Here is a 13,282-nt window from a genome sequence, read left to right as displayed (position 1 = left end):
TTACAGCGATACTAAGCGTAAACATATACTTTAAAATCACATTTGGGGTCCTGTAAGGTGACCCCCAGTAAGAGTCTAGACAGACAATAACAACGTTCGAAAAGTCAAAGACCATTTTACTGACAAAGAAGGTTTTCATTCTGCCTCGTGAACTTATGACTGTTGCTTACATGTCATTTAAGCTTTTGACTCAAGGATTCTTTTACAATTACCCGTGGACAACAAGCATTCTCTATTTCCCGCCATAGTCTGTTATGCGAGTTAATGAGTAACTTGCTATTGGTCAGCGACATGGGATTTGACCTTAATCCAGCTGGGTGATTTAACCATTTCACTCACAAAAAGGCCTCCGTCGGTAATTCTCTTTACCTTCTGCCCTACAATCATCGCTATTTTGGTTTGGAGAATTTGGTATTTGATCAACCAATAATCCCCTCATTGATATTTTTCTTTATTCTCATCACTTGTCTCCTTAATATTGTATTGTGAGGAGATTATTGTCTTCGTTTCTCGTGGGAGTGTAAGGGTTGAGGAGTTAAGTTTTTAATCTTATCAACCTCCATGTCAGCACATTAGGCATTGCTAGTGCGAAGCCGAGTTCAATTTCCCTTCTTTTTGCCTTGCCTGTAGCAAAGGAAGAAGAAGAGTTACGCTTGGCTATTCTTTCAGTTGAATTAATCGTTCAAATGCAGAGTGACTCGATCCTGCTGATTTACCGTTGGTACGTGCAGTGCATCACAAGTCTGTTAAAACTTTGTTCGCGACAAGCGAATATTTCCGTTCGAGGCACGGTCGGAAAGCGAGGAATTCCGTGTTATTCACGAAGGGTCAAGAGTGAAATGTAAGTACTAACGCTGAGTCCTCAGTGACCACTGTATGCGGTTTTCGTTTGTTGGATAGGACCATGCAGTCACGCAATGCGATGGCATGTTCTGATGGTCAATAAGCAATTTAAATGCGTGGTTAATTCAAATTGAAATACAATAAAAATTAATTCCTCCGCTCCTCATCTTCATATGCCTTATTTCCACTTGCATCGCCGCCAGCGGTGAGCTCACGGGTGGCCGTTTATTTGCGCTTATTTCATTGACCCAAGGGAAAGAATAAGAGACGAATAATAATAATAATAATAATAATAATACGATGAGAAAGAGGCCCTGCTGGGCGCCATTTGCCGCCTCGTGAGGGATTAGTTGAACTTCTACAGACAAATAGCGCTTTTTAAAGAAGTAAATTTTGACGAGCTGTTTTGAAGATTCATCGAAAGAGCGGAGTTCCTTGAGAGCCCAGTACCTTAGAAAATGTGACGAAGTATGCATCAAGGCGAGAATGGTTTGTCACGAGAAGGCCCTAATTGTATTTTTAAAATGCAAAAAAAAAACGGCGGAGCTCTCACAAATTAAGTTAGCAAATGGCTAACTAGCCGCGCTTCGTCTCTTTGCTTTGTAAGTTTCAGGGTCTTTCGACTATTTCCTCTGGCGAAAAAAAAAACACAAAAGCAAAACTCAATGGTTTTGCTAAGTTTCCTAGCTCCCATATAAAAGCCGGGTAGGAAATTAGCGTTTTATCCTTTTGTTTACAGTAAATATAAATGTGTTTACCTCGTGCTCTACAAATAGTTTTGATATGTCTTGGGTATCACAAGTGCTTAATTATTCCACTATTCCGTCATCTCACCATATAAGGGAACAGACAGAATGCGCAAAGTACGCTATGGTACACACCACTGTAATACAACGCAAAAATATAAAATATGGAGGAAAAAGAAACAACATTAGATATATGAAATTCATATATTTGCACTGCGGTGAAGAAACGAAGTTGAGAGATCCTCGCAGCTAAGAACACTGCCGAAGTAGTTGTTAAAAATAGGACCTGAAAAAAATTCATGCCTGTACGGGATTTGAACCCATGACCTCTGCGATGCCGGTGCGCTCTACCAACTGAGCTAAAAAGCCAACTGGGAGCTGAGCAATGTGTTGGGTCCAAATAAACCATCCAAGTGATGAATGATGATTTTAGATATGTGAAATTCACATATTTGCGCTGCGGTGAAGAAACGAAATTAAGAGATCCTCGCAGCCCAAGAACACTACTGAACTTCTAGTTGAAAAGTAGTTTTTTTTCAGGTCCTATTTTCAATTACTAGTTCAGTAGTGTTCTTAGCTGCGAGGATCTCTTAATTTCGTTTCTTCACCGCCGTGCAAATATATGAATTTCATATACCTAAAATCATCATTCATCACTTGGATGGTTCATTTGGACCCAACACATTGACCGGCTCCCAGTTGGCTTGTTTTGAAGGAGGCCAAAATACTTTAAAAAGATAAAATTGCGGAATAATATATTCGTCCTTGAATGGTTTAACATATAATATGAGCGGAAAATTTGCTCACTGCTCCGATTTTTTCTCGCCAATGAGGGAGCTCAGAAAAATACTACGTAACTCGCAAAAATATCCGCGCATACTGTACCATCGAATGCACCGAATAAGGTGTCCATACATTGCAAAATTTTACCAAAATCAACACCAATCCCTTCCCTCTTTCCTCTGTGTTCCCTCCTAACTGATTTTTACCCATCCATAGACATTATTTTTCTATATTTCAATGTTCGACAAAGTTTTATTGTGCGCTACACAAATCCACAGGGTTAGTTGCGTGACGCAGCGATGTCGAACGACGTGACACGAGAAAGTTGGCAAGTCTGGGGTAATTTTAGCCATCATAATAGCGCGCTCACGTGATATCCCTGTGACAAGTCACAACACTTTAAAAGCTGAAGCAACCTTTCAGTTTTGCACCAACTCCAAGCAACATGCCATATACCTCGAGTGCCTCACTTTGCTTGATATTCACTGTTGTTCTTGGACTAACTAACTGCTCCCATGCTTCGCTGCGATTTCTCCGTGGCCGACCGAAAGGTGGCATGTTAGTTGCTCCTGCAGCAGAACACGTGAATCAAAAGCTTCCTGAAGCACATTGGTTTACTCAGAGGTTGGATCACTTTGATGACTCCAATACAAAAACTTGGCAGCAGAGGTTCTTTTATAACGACACCTTCCACACGAAACCAGATGGACCGGTTTTCGTTATGATCGGTGGAGAAGGAACGGCGAACCCTATATGGCTGACTGTGGGGGATATGATGAAGAATGCTGAAGATTTTGGTGCTTTTACCTTCCTTTTGGAGCATAGATTTTACGGCCAAAGTCACCCAACGAGGTGAGTAAGCGAGGGAAGAACATTTGCAGGATTGTGTAAACTTTTGATTAACTGTAAACAAATAGTGAAGTATTTATGTACCAAGGTCTTTACCCCTTTACACACTTATATCAGTATGTATATTCTCCATAGTGTTCTTCATACATTTCCTAAGGTTCTGATATAGAGAATTTGTTTAACGATCAAGAGCTTCTTTAGTTAGTGATCATAAGCTTTTTTCTTGTGACCTTAATGTTTGATTCAGGTGTGATATTGTAAGGAGAAATTAGATGCTAATCACTTTAAGAGGTTAAAGGACTTGAAAGGAGGAAAATGACACTCATTCTCGCAGGTGGACTGCAATTTCAGCAATTGCAAAAAAGAAGCTTGGGAAAATTGAGACTTTGACAGGATTTAATTAAATTAACTTCATGCCTCTCAGACACTAGCACCGCACTACTACCAACTGAGCTACAAAGTCATACTTTGGGAGAGTGGGGCAAATTTTAGAGGGTTCTTCTTTCCCATAGAGGAAACTGATAACAGAAAAAGGATGGTAAAAGATAAAGTCTGCACTCAAGCATAGTAGTCTATCTCATCAAGGTTTATCTGGATCCTGAAGTGTGAAGTGACCAGGTGAATAGCCACTCCTGCCTGAATTAGATGTCAATCCATCATAGATTATCCCTCCCCCCTCCCCCCAGTCAGTAATTTTTGGGGCTTCCTGAGTGGAGAGAGATACTACAAGATTAAAATCTCTTGCCCACTAATACATCACCATGACTTGAAATAGTAGTCATCTGGACCTCTCTTCCTAGTTTACAGCACACTGACTTGCACAGCTGATACCTACCAGGAAGTGAGGGGAAATTTGAACAGCCTAGTCATGAATTGGTTTGGGTTTTCTTATAAGCAGGCCTTGAGCATGTAGCTTGTTGGCCATGTCCCATGTAGGCCTCAAGGGAGGGGCAGAGGTGGTATATCTCTCAAAACTGAAAGATTAACTCTTTAACTCTCAGAAATGATCAACATGAAACTTCTCCCCAGAATATCCTTATATCATCCAAGAGACAGGTAATGAGAATATTCAAACTTATCATTTAGAGGTTGTTATCTTGATCTCACACCAAATTCTCACAACTTATTTACAAGGAAATGTGTAGCAAGTAGTGGGGAGAATTAACATTTAGATCCTGGGAGTTAAAGGGTTAGGTACATCTTGTTATTTGCCTTATTTTCTTGAATTAGCACCTGGGTGCTTATTTAAAATTTTAGCTTAAAGGAGGAGTGCTTATTGGGAAGAGGGTACTTCATCATTGTTCTCTTGTACTGATTCTGTTTAATATATGAAGCTTAAAAAGTTTTGAATAAAGTGGCAGTAGAAACAGGTTTACCTTGTATTCCTACTCTTTAGGAAAGTAAGGGTGCATTGGGGTCATTTGAGGGGGATGCTTGTTTGAAGTTATTGCCAGGGGGGTGGGTGCTTATTTGGGGGATGGTGCATATTAGAGAGCAAAGAAATACAGTATCCACTCAACTTTTTTGGTTGAAACACAAAATGCGGATGCAAGGGCCTCCCTTCCTGAAAACTAAACATGGACCTCCCTCTACACTGTTACTGGCTTCGGGTAATTTTACCCTCACCTGAAAAATTATCAAAAAAGCCACTGATGCAAAATTTTTTCTCCATTTTTCCAGTGATATGAGTGATTCAAGCCTTAAGTATCTAAATAGTGAACAAGCATTGGCAGATCTGGCAACATTTTGTCAGGAAATGGCTTTGAAGTTTAATCTGACAAACAGCAAATGGATATCATTTGGTGGCTCATACCCTGGGTCATTATCAGCCTGGTACAGACTCAAGTATCCACATCTGGTGCAGGGTGGGTAGACTGTTTCACTGGGTAAGTTAGTATTATCAACTGAGTTCATAACGTAAATTGGCCTCTTTTAAGAGTTTCAAAGCTGGCGTTTTGTAGGTTAGCCCTTTGTCAGAGCCCTTTGCTCTAATGAAGGGATAATGCTCGAAACTTTGGCTTTAAAACTCTTTATGGTAGCCAATTTACACTTTCAACTTATTGATAATACTTAACTGCCCTGTTGTCCTCTCCCACTGACACAGCACCACACTTTCTTTAGAAACGTACCCCCTTTATTCAGACTGTTTTACTGTCATTACTGAATTTATATGATAAAACCATAACTAATAAAATGTAATCACATTGTTATGTTTGCATTGAGCAAAACATTGGCAAACTAGAAGAAGCTTGTGATAACAATGGACTAAGTCAAGTCATTTCAGAAGTCTCTGGACAAATTACTAAGTTAATCAAAACTATAACAAAATTCTTGACCATAATTGGTTTCAAAAGGTTTGCCAGAAAGAAGAGTGGTTAGTTGTCTTTATATCATACTTGTCAGAGTATGCATAGATCTGAAACATCACCATCATTTTAACATATCTCCATCTACACCTACCCATTTACCAACAAGAACATGCACCATGCCTCAGTTGGTCATTTAGACAAATTGATTGTGATCCACATATTTCAACCACTTTCTGAATTTTAACAAGTAAGTGAAGTATTTCTGTCATGTGTACATGTGTTTTGCATTTTCTTTTTAGGGGCTGTTGCTTCAAGTGCTCCTGTCTTTGCTACAGTCAACTTTCCTCAATACATGGATGTTGTTACTGCCTCACTTGAAACAACAGGTCAAGACTGTGTGAGAAATATTGATAATGCAACAAAAACAATGCAGGAATTACTAACCACTGAGGAAGGTGCAAAGCAACTCACAGAGCTATTTGAGTGAGTAAATTTCCTGTATTTGGATTTTTTGTCATGATTTTATTTTCATTACTGACGATAGCTGAGCATGGACTAAGCCTTGAACATGCTTAACTTGCGGTAATTTTCATTTTGATCTAAATTTGAAACAGTAAGTTAGGATAGTATGGGTGACTTTTGAGTGAAACTTTCAAAGGAACCACTGTTCACTGTCCACTGAGTTATTTCTGACACAGACATGATAAAATTACAAACACTTGTTTGCTTGTATATTTGCTGTAACTTCCCTCATAATAAGCATCAGTGATCATACAAAATATTTGGTTTATGACCCTATAAACTGTATTCAATTACCTTGACCCCTTAACTCCAAGATCAAATTTGTCATTCTCCTTACTGTCAACCATACAATTCTTATAATGTTAGTTCAGAGAATTCAGTATTGGGTCAACTAATTATCTCCAAATTTATATTTTTCTTTAGTCTCATCAGCTATCTAGTTGACATTGTATTGATCTTGTAAGGAGAAATTCTCTCTTGGTCACTCATGTGAGTTAAAGGGTTAATTGATTTTCATTTTACTCGTAGGCTCTGTGAACCACTTGATAAAGACAATATCAATGACGTGGCAACTTTTGCAAATGATTTGTCTGGAAATTTTGCTGGTGTTGTTCAATATAACAAGGATAACAGGGCATTTGAGGTCAGTGAAGCTGATTAGTTATTTCACTCTCAAGCCCTTTTTATTTATTCTCCTTACTGTCTGTCATATATTTCTTATGATGTTGTTTTGAGAATTTAGTGTTAAGTCAAGTTATATCTCTCCTTTGACATTTTTCTTGGTCTCATTACCTGTCTGCTTTACCCTCTACACCTTAACATCAGTATACACATTCTCCATACTGTTCTCTATACATTTCCTAAGGTGCCGACAAAGAGAATTTATGTAACAATCAGGACCTTCTTTTGTTGGTGGTCATTTCCTTTATTCTTGTGACCTGTATGTCTGATTCAGAGTTGATTTAAGGAGAAATTAGATACTAGTCACTCCAAGGGATTAAAGAATCAATCTGAAGTTTCAACATCCCTCGTCTTGGGCAGCCCATGGGGGGTAGGGAATTTGAACTTGCCTGGGTGGGGTGGGGCATTTGAACCGGAAGTATCAGGCCTTTCCAGCATGATACACATGATGTAATTGAGGAGTTTACAGGTGAAGAGTCTGCTTTTGTTAGAGAATGGCTTAGAAAGACAATATTCACATCATAGGATGATGGCTTCAAGCGAAAAAAATCCAACAGCAACACTAGAACCTAATAAATGATCTTGCTAAATTTTGCAACATTCGTCAGTCACAGAAAAAAATCGTTCCGTTCAATATCGGGTGGGCACTTGAACGCAGTTTTGGGCCGAATTGGGGGGGGGGGGGGGGAGAGTGGAAGCTTCTAATCGATCTACGAACAATAGATTGGTGTAAGTTAACTGTAGTTTAAGCCATTGCAGTGGTGCGTGACGAATGTTATAATTCTACTCTGATGCTTTTTTTTAAGGGTGCCATCGGTACTAACATTACAATTAGAACATTGTGTGGCATCATGAATGACGAAGGCATCGGAGCTCCGTTAGCTCGTTATGCTAAAGTGAACTCGCTGATGCTTCACACGTACCACGAACAATGCCTTGATTCAAACTACAAGAATTTAATAGCAGCTTTACAGAACACATCTTGGAGCAGCAGTGCATCTGAAGGAGGTAAACTCATCGTGAAATTTTAAAATATTCACATGCTGTACAGAGTTAATTAGCGCTCTAATTAAGTTGCGACTATCTTGGTCGCCATGGCGAGAGGGGGAAAATGGCGACTAAAAATTTGCGCAGAAAGTCGCGCATTTGCCGAATTGTGTTCGGCGGTTACATAGAAAGCTGTAACGTCCTCATTGTGTGATGTTTCTAGTCCAGAGTTACGTGAGATAAGCACTTGCGTAATTTCTCAGATATCTTTTTAATTTTTTTCTCCGAGAAAAGTTAGGGACTGAGATGTCGTTCTCTCGAGAAAAAATGTGACAGCCGCCCCAATGGTCGTCATTTACTACAACTTAAAAAACGTTTTTCTTGGCTACATGTATGTCCTACGAATGTTTTTTTTCTGACGAGTAATATTTTTATTTCTGGCGCCTTTGCTATGCTTCCCTCTTAACACTGAGATCGAAGTGGAGAACTTCAAAAATACCCGACAAAAGCGCACGAAAGTTGTGTGTTTTCGCGCTTTTCTTTTTAAAGAAGAATATTTACAAAAGTCGTGTTATTTTGGTTCTTTATTTATCTTATTTTGTTAAAAGCTTTTTTATGTTGTTAACCAGGTCGCCAATGGATGTATCAGACATGCACAGAATTTGGGTTTTATCAGACCTCAGACTCTGAGAAGCAACCGTTTGGAGATCTATTCCCTTTGAAGTATGTACATGATAGCAGTACAGTATTTACCGAAAAAAACAAAGACATACATCATATCAAGATAGAATCTCGGTGTGCTTGAAAGAAATTCCTCTCAACGCACCTAAATGTCCTGGCTTCAAAATAATGACTGCTAGTTAAAAATGTAATGGATTAATTTTCAATTGAGTGTTGGGAAGTTATCCAAATTGCATTGGTTTCGCTCTGTGATTGGTCTACAACACCCGCACCAGTCTCTCTCAACCAAATAAATGCAAAATTAAAACCAATCACGACTTGGTCGCCCGCGTTTTCCCGCACTTTAGGTAGTTAGCTTGCTTTTACTTGAGCTCTCATTGGCTCGTAAAGGTATTTTCCTTTCTTCTGATTAGCTGTTGCGACAGTTTTGGTTTTGGTTTTTTGACACTCGATGGAAAAGCGCGTCACGAACTCTTTCCCCCACAATCAGATCCATTTATGTATCAAAGACGCCAAACGTTGTCAAGAGAAAAACAACTTTTACTGTTCTCCTCAGTGTTTTTCTGTTGGACATATAGTATCTCAGAAACATAACATCGCCTACCTGTTCTCCAATACTGTCTTTATCAAGACATATGTTCTAAATGTTTTTTTTTTTCAGGTATTCAATTCAACAATGCATGGATATTTATGGTGCCCAGTTTAATGAAGAGAACATCCAAAGCGGTGTGACTCAGACAAATACTAACTACGGAGGATATGGCATTGCCGCCAGTAAGGTCAGTTGTCATGCAACTCAGATCAATTGGTATCTCACACATATATGTCTCATATTTCCATCTGGGTAACGTGCACCACAAAGATACCAAAATTCGTTTTCCCGTATCCTTAAAGAAGATCACAGTTGATGTTATTGTGGAACAAATTTTGAATTTCATTTTTTGTGACCATTATGCTTCGGAAGACGCGGTTGCTAAGCGGTTGCTGCGTTGGACTCCAGGTCGAGGGATCCTTGCAGGATCATTTCCAGTGTTGTGTTTTTCCCAACACCTGGTCAATGGGAGGCTAACTCGAAAACTTAACAATTAACTAGCCTCCAGACTCTTCATTTGTGCAGTTTCTCAGAGTGTTATATGTGAAAATGGTATTTTTCTATATTGTTAATCTGTAAATCAGATCGTTTTCCCGAATGGCTCCATCGATCCGTGGCATGCACTTGGTATAACAAAGGATGTATCTGCTACAGAACAAGCCGTTTTTATTGAAGGTGTGTAAAAGAAGGTGCAATACGCGTTTAGCCATATGCATGCATTCGAAAAACTGTCAGCACGTTTTTTTTTTATGATAGTTGTTCTTGGTTTCGCTATAACGTATCTTTAAGGTTTTTCCTTTATTGTGGTGGAGATCAGTGTTTACATCAGTTTCTGTGAAGCCAAGAGAGATAAGTATTTTAGCGTGGGAGCATTCAAAAAACAGCCAGCTACACGTGCGTTTTTCTTTCCAAAGTAGACGCTATGAAACCTTAGAGAAAAGTCACCGTAATGTCAGCATTTTTCACGTGCGGGGTCGAAGGATTTTTATACTGTCAAAGTAAAATTTACCTGATCCCCCCCAATAGTTCTGCATAATTCTTATACCCTCCCCTCCCCCTTTCCTTCATAGGCAGGTACTTGGGAGTAAATTTTCTATAATCCTCCTTTATACTTTGGCAAAGACTGACCCCTCTCCGTTCCCCCCTGAAAACCATGTGACTCCCAAAATCTTTCTCACCTCCACCCCCCTTAAGTAATAAATTATAACTGGTCCTTCGTGTTTGTGTTACTGAAAGTTGTCATTATTTTATTGTTAATGTTCTAGGTACTGCTCACTGCGCCAACATGTATCCAGCTAATCCGTCAGACCCTCCACAGCTGGTGGAGGCCAGGCACCAAATTCAGCAACATATCATGATGTGGCTGCAGGCTGATTCCTGAAAGAAATCCGCTACCTCAAAACATTTTTAAGTCGTCAAGACGTTAAAAAAACTCAATAAGTAGATGGAAATATTTTAATATCATAGTTTATAGAGGTACGAATGATCTGAAAAGGAACATGACTGGTTACGGGTGGAGGAAATTGAAATTGGATTGTAAATGACAAGCTTGGAAATCAGTGATTTTACGCAAATTTTAGATTACGTTATCTCTCGAGAGAGTTACAAGTGTAATGTTTTTTTATGTTTTGCTCATGTTTGCTTTTTGATCCGACGTCAGCAACTGTTTGAAATGAACCTAAAAATTGTTATGTGGCTTCACTTTTTCGTTTAAAGGTGTCAAGGACGAGGCAGAGAGACAAAATAGTAATTTTGCGTTATTTTCAAGAGGAATTTGTCTGTCAATTGAAGTTAAGATAATGTTCCGAGCTCCATTGTCTCTTAGAGTAAATTATCGGATTTTTCAGGTGCAACAAAGTTCACACGAGGAAGGAAATCGTTCTGTGTGACGAAGAGTTCCAACTCTTTGACAAGAACCCCGTTTGGCATCGCATCCCCCAACACTGAATTTTATTTTTTATAAGTGAGGGCAAATGAGAATGCTCCATGCTAGAAGTTGACTAAGTCTGGAAGAAGAATGAATTAGATAATACTGCAAGTACAAATAGGAATAAAATTTTGGATCAGAAAGGGCTGACGAAGGGTTTGCGCTCAAAACGTCAGATCTGAAACTCTTTGCGGTGGCCAATTTACATTATCAACCCAGTTGAGTTGATAACACCAAATTATTTTGAAAACTCCATAATAGGCCTCGCTCACCACAGAGTCTCTGTGGCTCAGTGGAAGAACATCGGAGCGCGGAATCCGAAGCTTTGAGGTTCGATTCCTCGTGGGGACCTAGAATTTTATCTTGGTCCCGCCCTCGTGACAAGACGAAAAACATCTTTTTTTATTTCTCTACCGAGCTCAAAACTTAACATCTCTCTTATTCTGTTTACAACCAAATGATCTTGTTACACCTCCCCACCGACGCAGCACCACAGTTTCTTTAGAAACTTACCCCTTTATAATTTGAGATAGTTGGAATGTTAAGCTTAACCTTGCCATCCACAATTTTTCAACCAAGTTAATTTGTGGTACAAGAATTTTCCAAATAAATGTTGATTTACTGAATATGTATCTTTGCTGTGTTATCGTAATGATTTCGTAAAATTTGAAACTTTGATCATAGTTTTTTGTTGTATAGGTCAAAACGTAGACTACAATTAAATCTAGATCATTTGGCATCACATATTCCTCTTGCCAGCGTTTTCCCTGGATATCTAGAATTTGCAATATATCGTTGAGAAATTCATCTCTAAATGACGATCGCGAAATTATGGCCGAAACAGCCTTTTCGGTAGGCAAGGTTCCATGAACCCGGTAGAACTTTTTCTTCCCTTTCACGGCTTTGTTTCTTGGATTGTTCACGTCTCTTAGAAGTGCACAGTTTTCCTCATCTTTTACTTTCAGAAAACCATTCCCATCTCAGAGCAGACGATGACTGCGAGAAATTGTCTGATCTTACACCCGATAGTAAAACGCAGACACTGCAAACGATTGTAACACGAGTGCGACGTCTTTGATCGATGACCGACCGAACGGGACAAAGCACCGAAGGGTCACAAGTAGAATCGAAAGTCACTGAACTTATCGCGAGTATCGATCCGTATCGTCTGCCAGCTTTGAGTCGAACCCAACTCAGCAAAAACATTTTGAATAAAATTATTTTTTCTGGAACTGAGTTAACGAAATCAGGAAAATACGAGCAGTTAACTAAGCTAAGCCGATTAAAAATCGGATAGATAGCTGGCATCACAATCATTTTAGATCTACCATAATCCTGTACTTTACTGAATGCCGCAGAAGACTGACGCACCCGAAAAAATGGGTGGAGAGGGAAGTTGGAAATTTTGTAAAATCGCTGTGGCACTTGTTTATGAATCAAGAAATATCGGAGGTTCAAAATATCAGCAGTGGTAGATTTTTGTTTGTTGTTTGCTTGTTTTAATGAGCGTGCTAGAGGATTCCCGGGGAAGAAGGTCTACCAGCTATGGCGGGACGACTGCCTTATCAGCTTCCATCTTGTAGAATAAATTGGCTAATCAGTAATTCAAGACGTAATCGCACCTTATCTCATCCTATTGACCTGTATTAAGGTATATTTCAGATCCTTGGTTGCTAACGCCAGAAAATCTTACAGGCTTCCGGAACAATTCGTGATTGGGGACGTGATGAATTTTGCACCTTACACCGTATCTAAAAACGTGCTAAATAATTGCTTAGGTTTCCGGGACACTGTATCTAGAAATGCGCTAAAATTTGCGTAGGTTTCCGGAACAATTCGTGATTGGTCAATGATGTTTCTTTTGTACAGAAACATTCGGCTAATCTGTCAACTAAATGCCACGAGTCCAAAATGAGAAACCATTGACCCTTTCACGGCTAACAAATAATTTTTGTCAATCCATCATAAACCATTAATAATTTTAGCCCTAAAATTAGCTTTCTAAATTCAACAACATCCGCTATTTAGTATTTCGCTGTATTCTTATCCTCTCTCCGCTTGAAAGTGCATGAAAATTTTATGGAAAATCTCCCTTAGTCGCGATCAGGCCGACAATACAAATGTTAATCTTGCCCTGATCTCTAAAGCCCTAAGATTGTAAATATAAAACGCCGATTAGAAAAAGAAGAAAAACGAACTTTATACAATATTAGACACCGTTGGATTCTACTTTCTTTACTGTCGCAATATTACTTGTAATATTACAGACTTGTCCAAATACCTGGTCACGCAATCTTTCCCGCCTGTAAGATCACTGTTTTCATCGCGTGAAATCTCCGTGTTCAATACAAAACTTGAGTGT

General features: G+C 39.2%; 1 protein-coding gene across 4 annotated transcripts; it reads left to right on the top strand.

Annotated features, from left to right (window-relative positions):
* Positions 1-606: 606 nt before the first annotated feature.
* On the top strand, positions 607-11,546 carry LOC131799924 (putative serine protease K12H4.7). Of its 4 annotated transcripts, none has more exons than XM_066168642.1 (10): positions 607-841; positions 2,651-3,224; positions 4,902-5,086; positions 5,830-6,013; positions 6,581-6,695; positions 7,540-7,741; positions 8,350-8,443; positions 9,063-9,180; positions 9,578-9,668; positions 10,259-11,546. In XM_066168642.1, the coding sequence occupies exons 2-10, from the start codon at positions 2,818-2,820 to the stop codon at positions 10,372-10,374; spliced, it is 1,512 nt and encodes a 503-aa protein (XP_066024739.1). In that variant the 5' UTR covers positions 607-841; positions 2,651-2,817; the 3' UTR covers positions 10,375-11,546. The 4 variants fall into 4 exon arrangements, with proteins under 4 accessions (XP_066024739.1, XP_058973596.2, XP_066024741.1 ...); XM_066168644.1 differs by lacking the exon at positions 607-841 and adding an exon at positions 4,223-4,277 and having other exon boundaries at positions 3,012-3,224; XM_059117613.2 differs by lacking the exon at positions 607-841 and having other exon boundaries at positions 2,646-3,224.
* The last annotated feature ends 1,736 nt before the right edge of the window (positions 11,547-13,282 follow it).

The sequence above is a fragment of the Pocillopora verrucosa genome, chromosome 6, assembly GCF_036669915.1.
Source record: "Pocillopora verrucosa isolate sample1 chromosome 6, ASM3666991v2, whole genome shotgun sequence".
NCBI lineage: Eukaryota > Metazoa > Cnidaria > Anthozoa > Scleractinia > Pocilloporidae > Pocillopora > Pocillopora verrucosa.
Note: the sequence above shows the minus strand (reverse complement) of the source record. Positions and strands in the feature narration are given on the sequence as shown.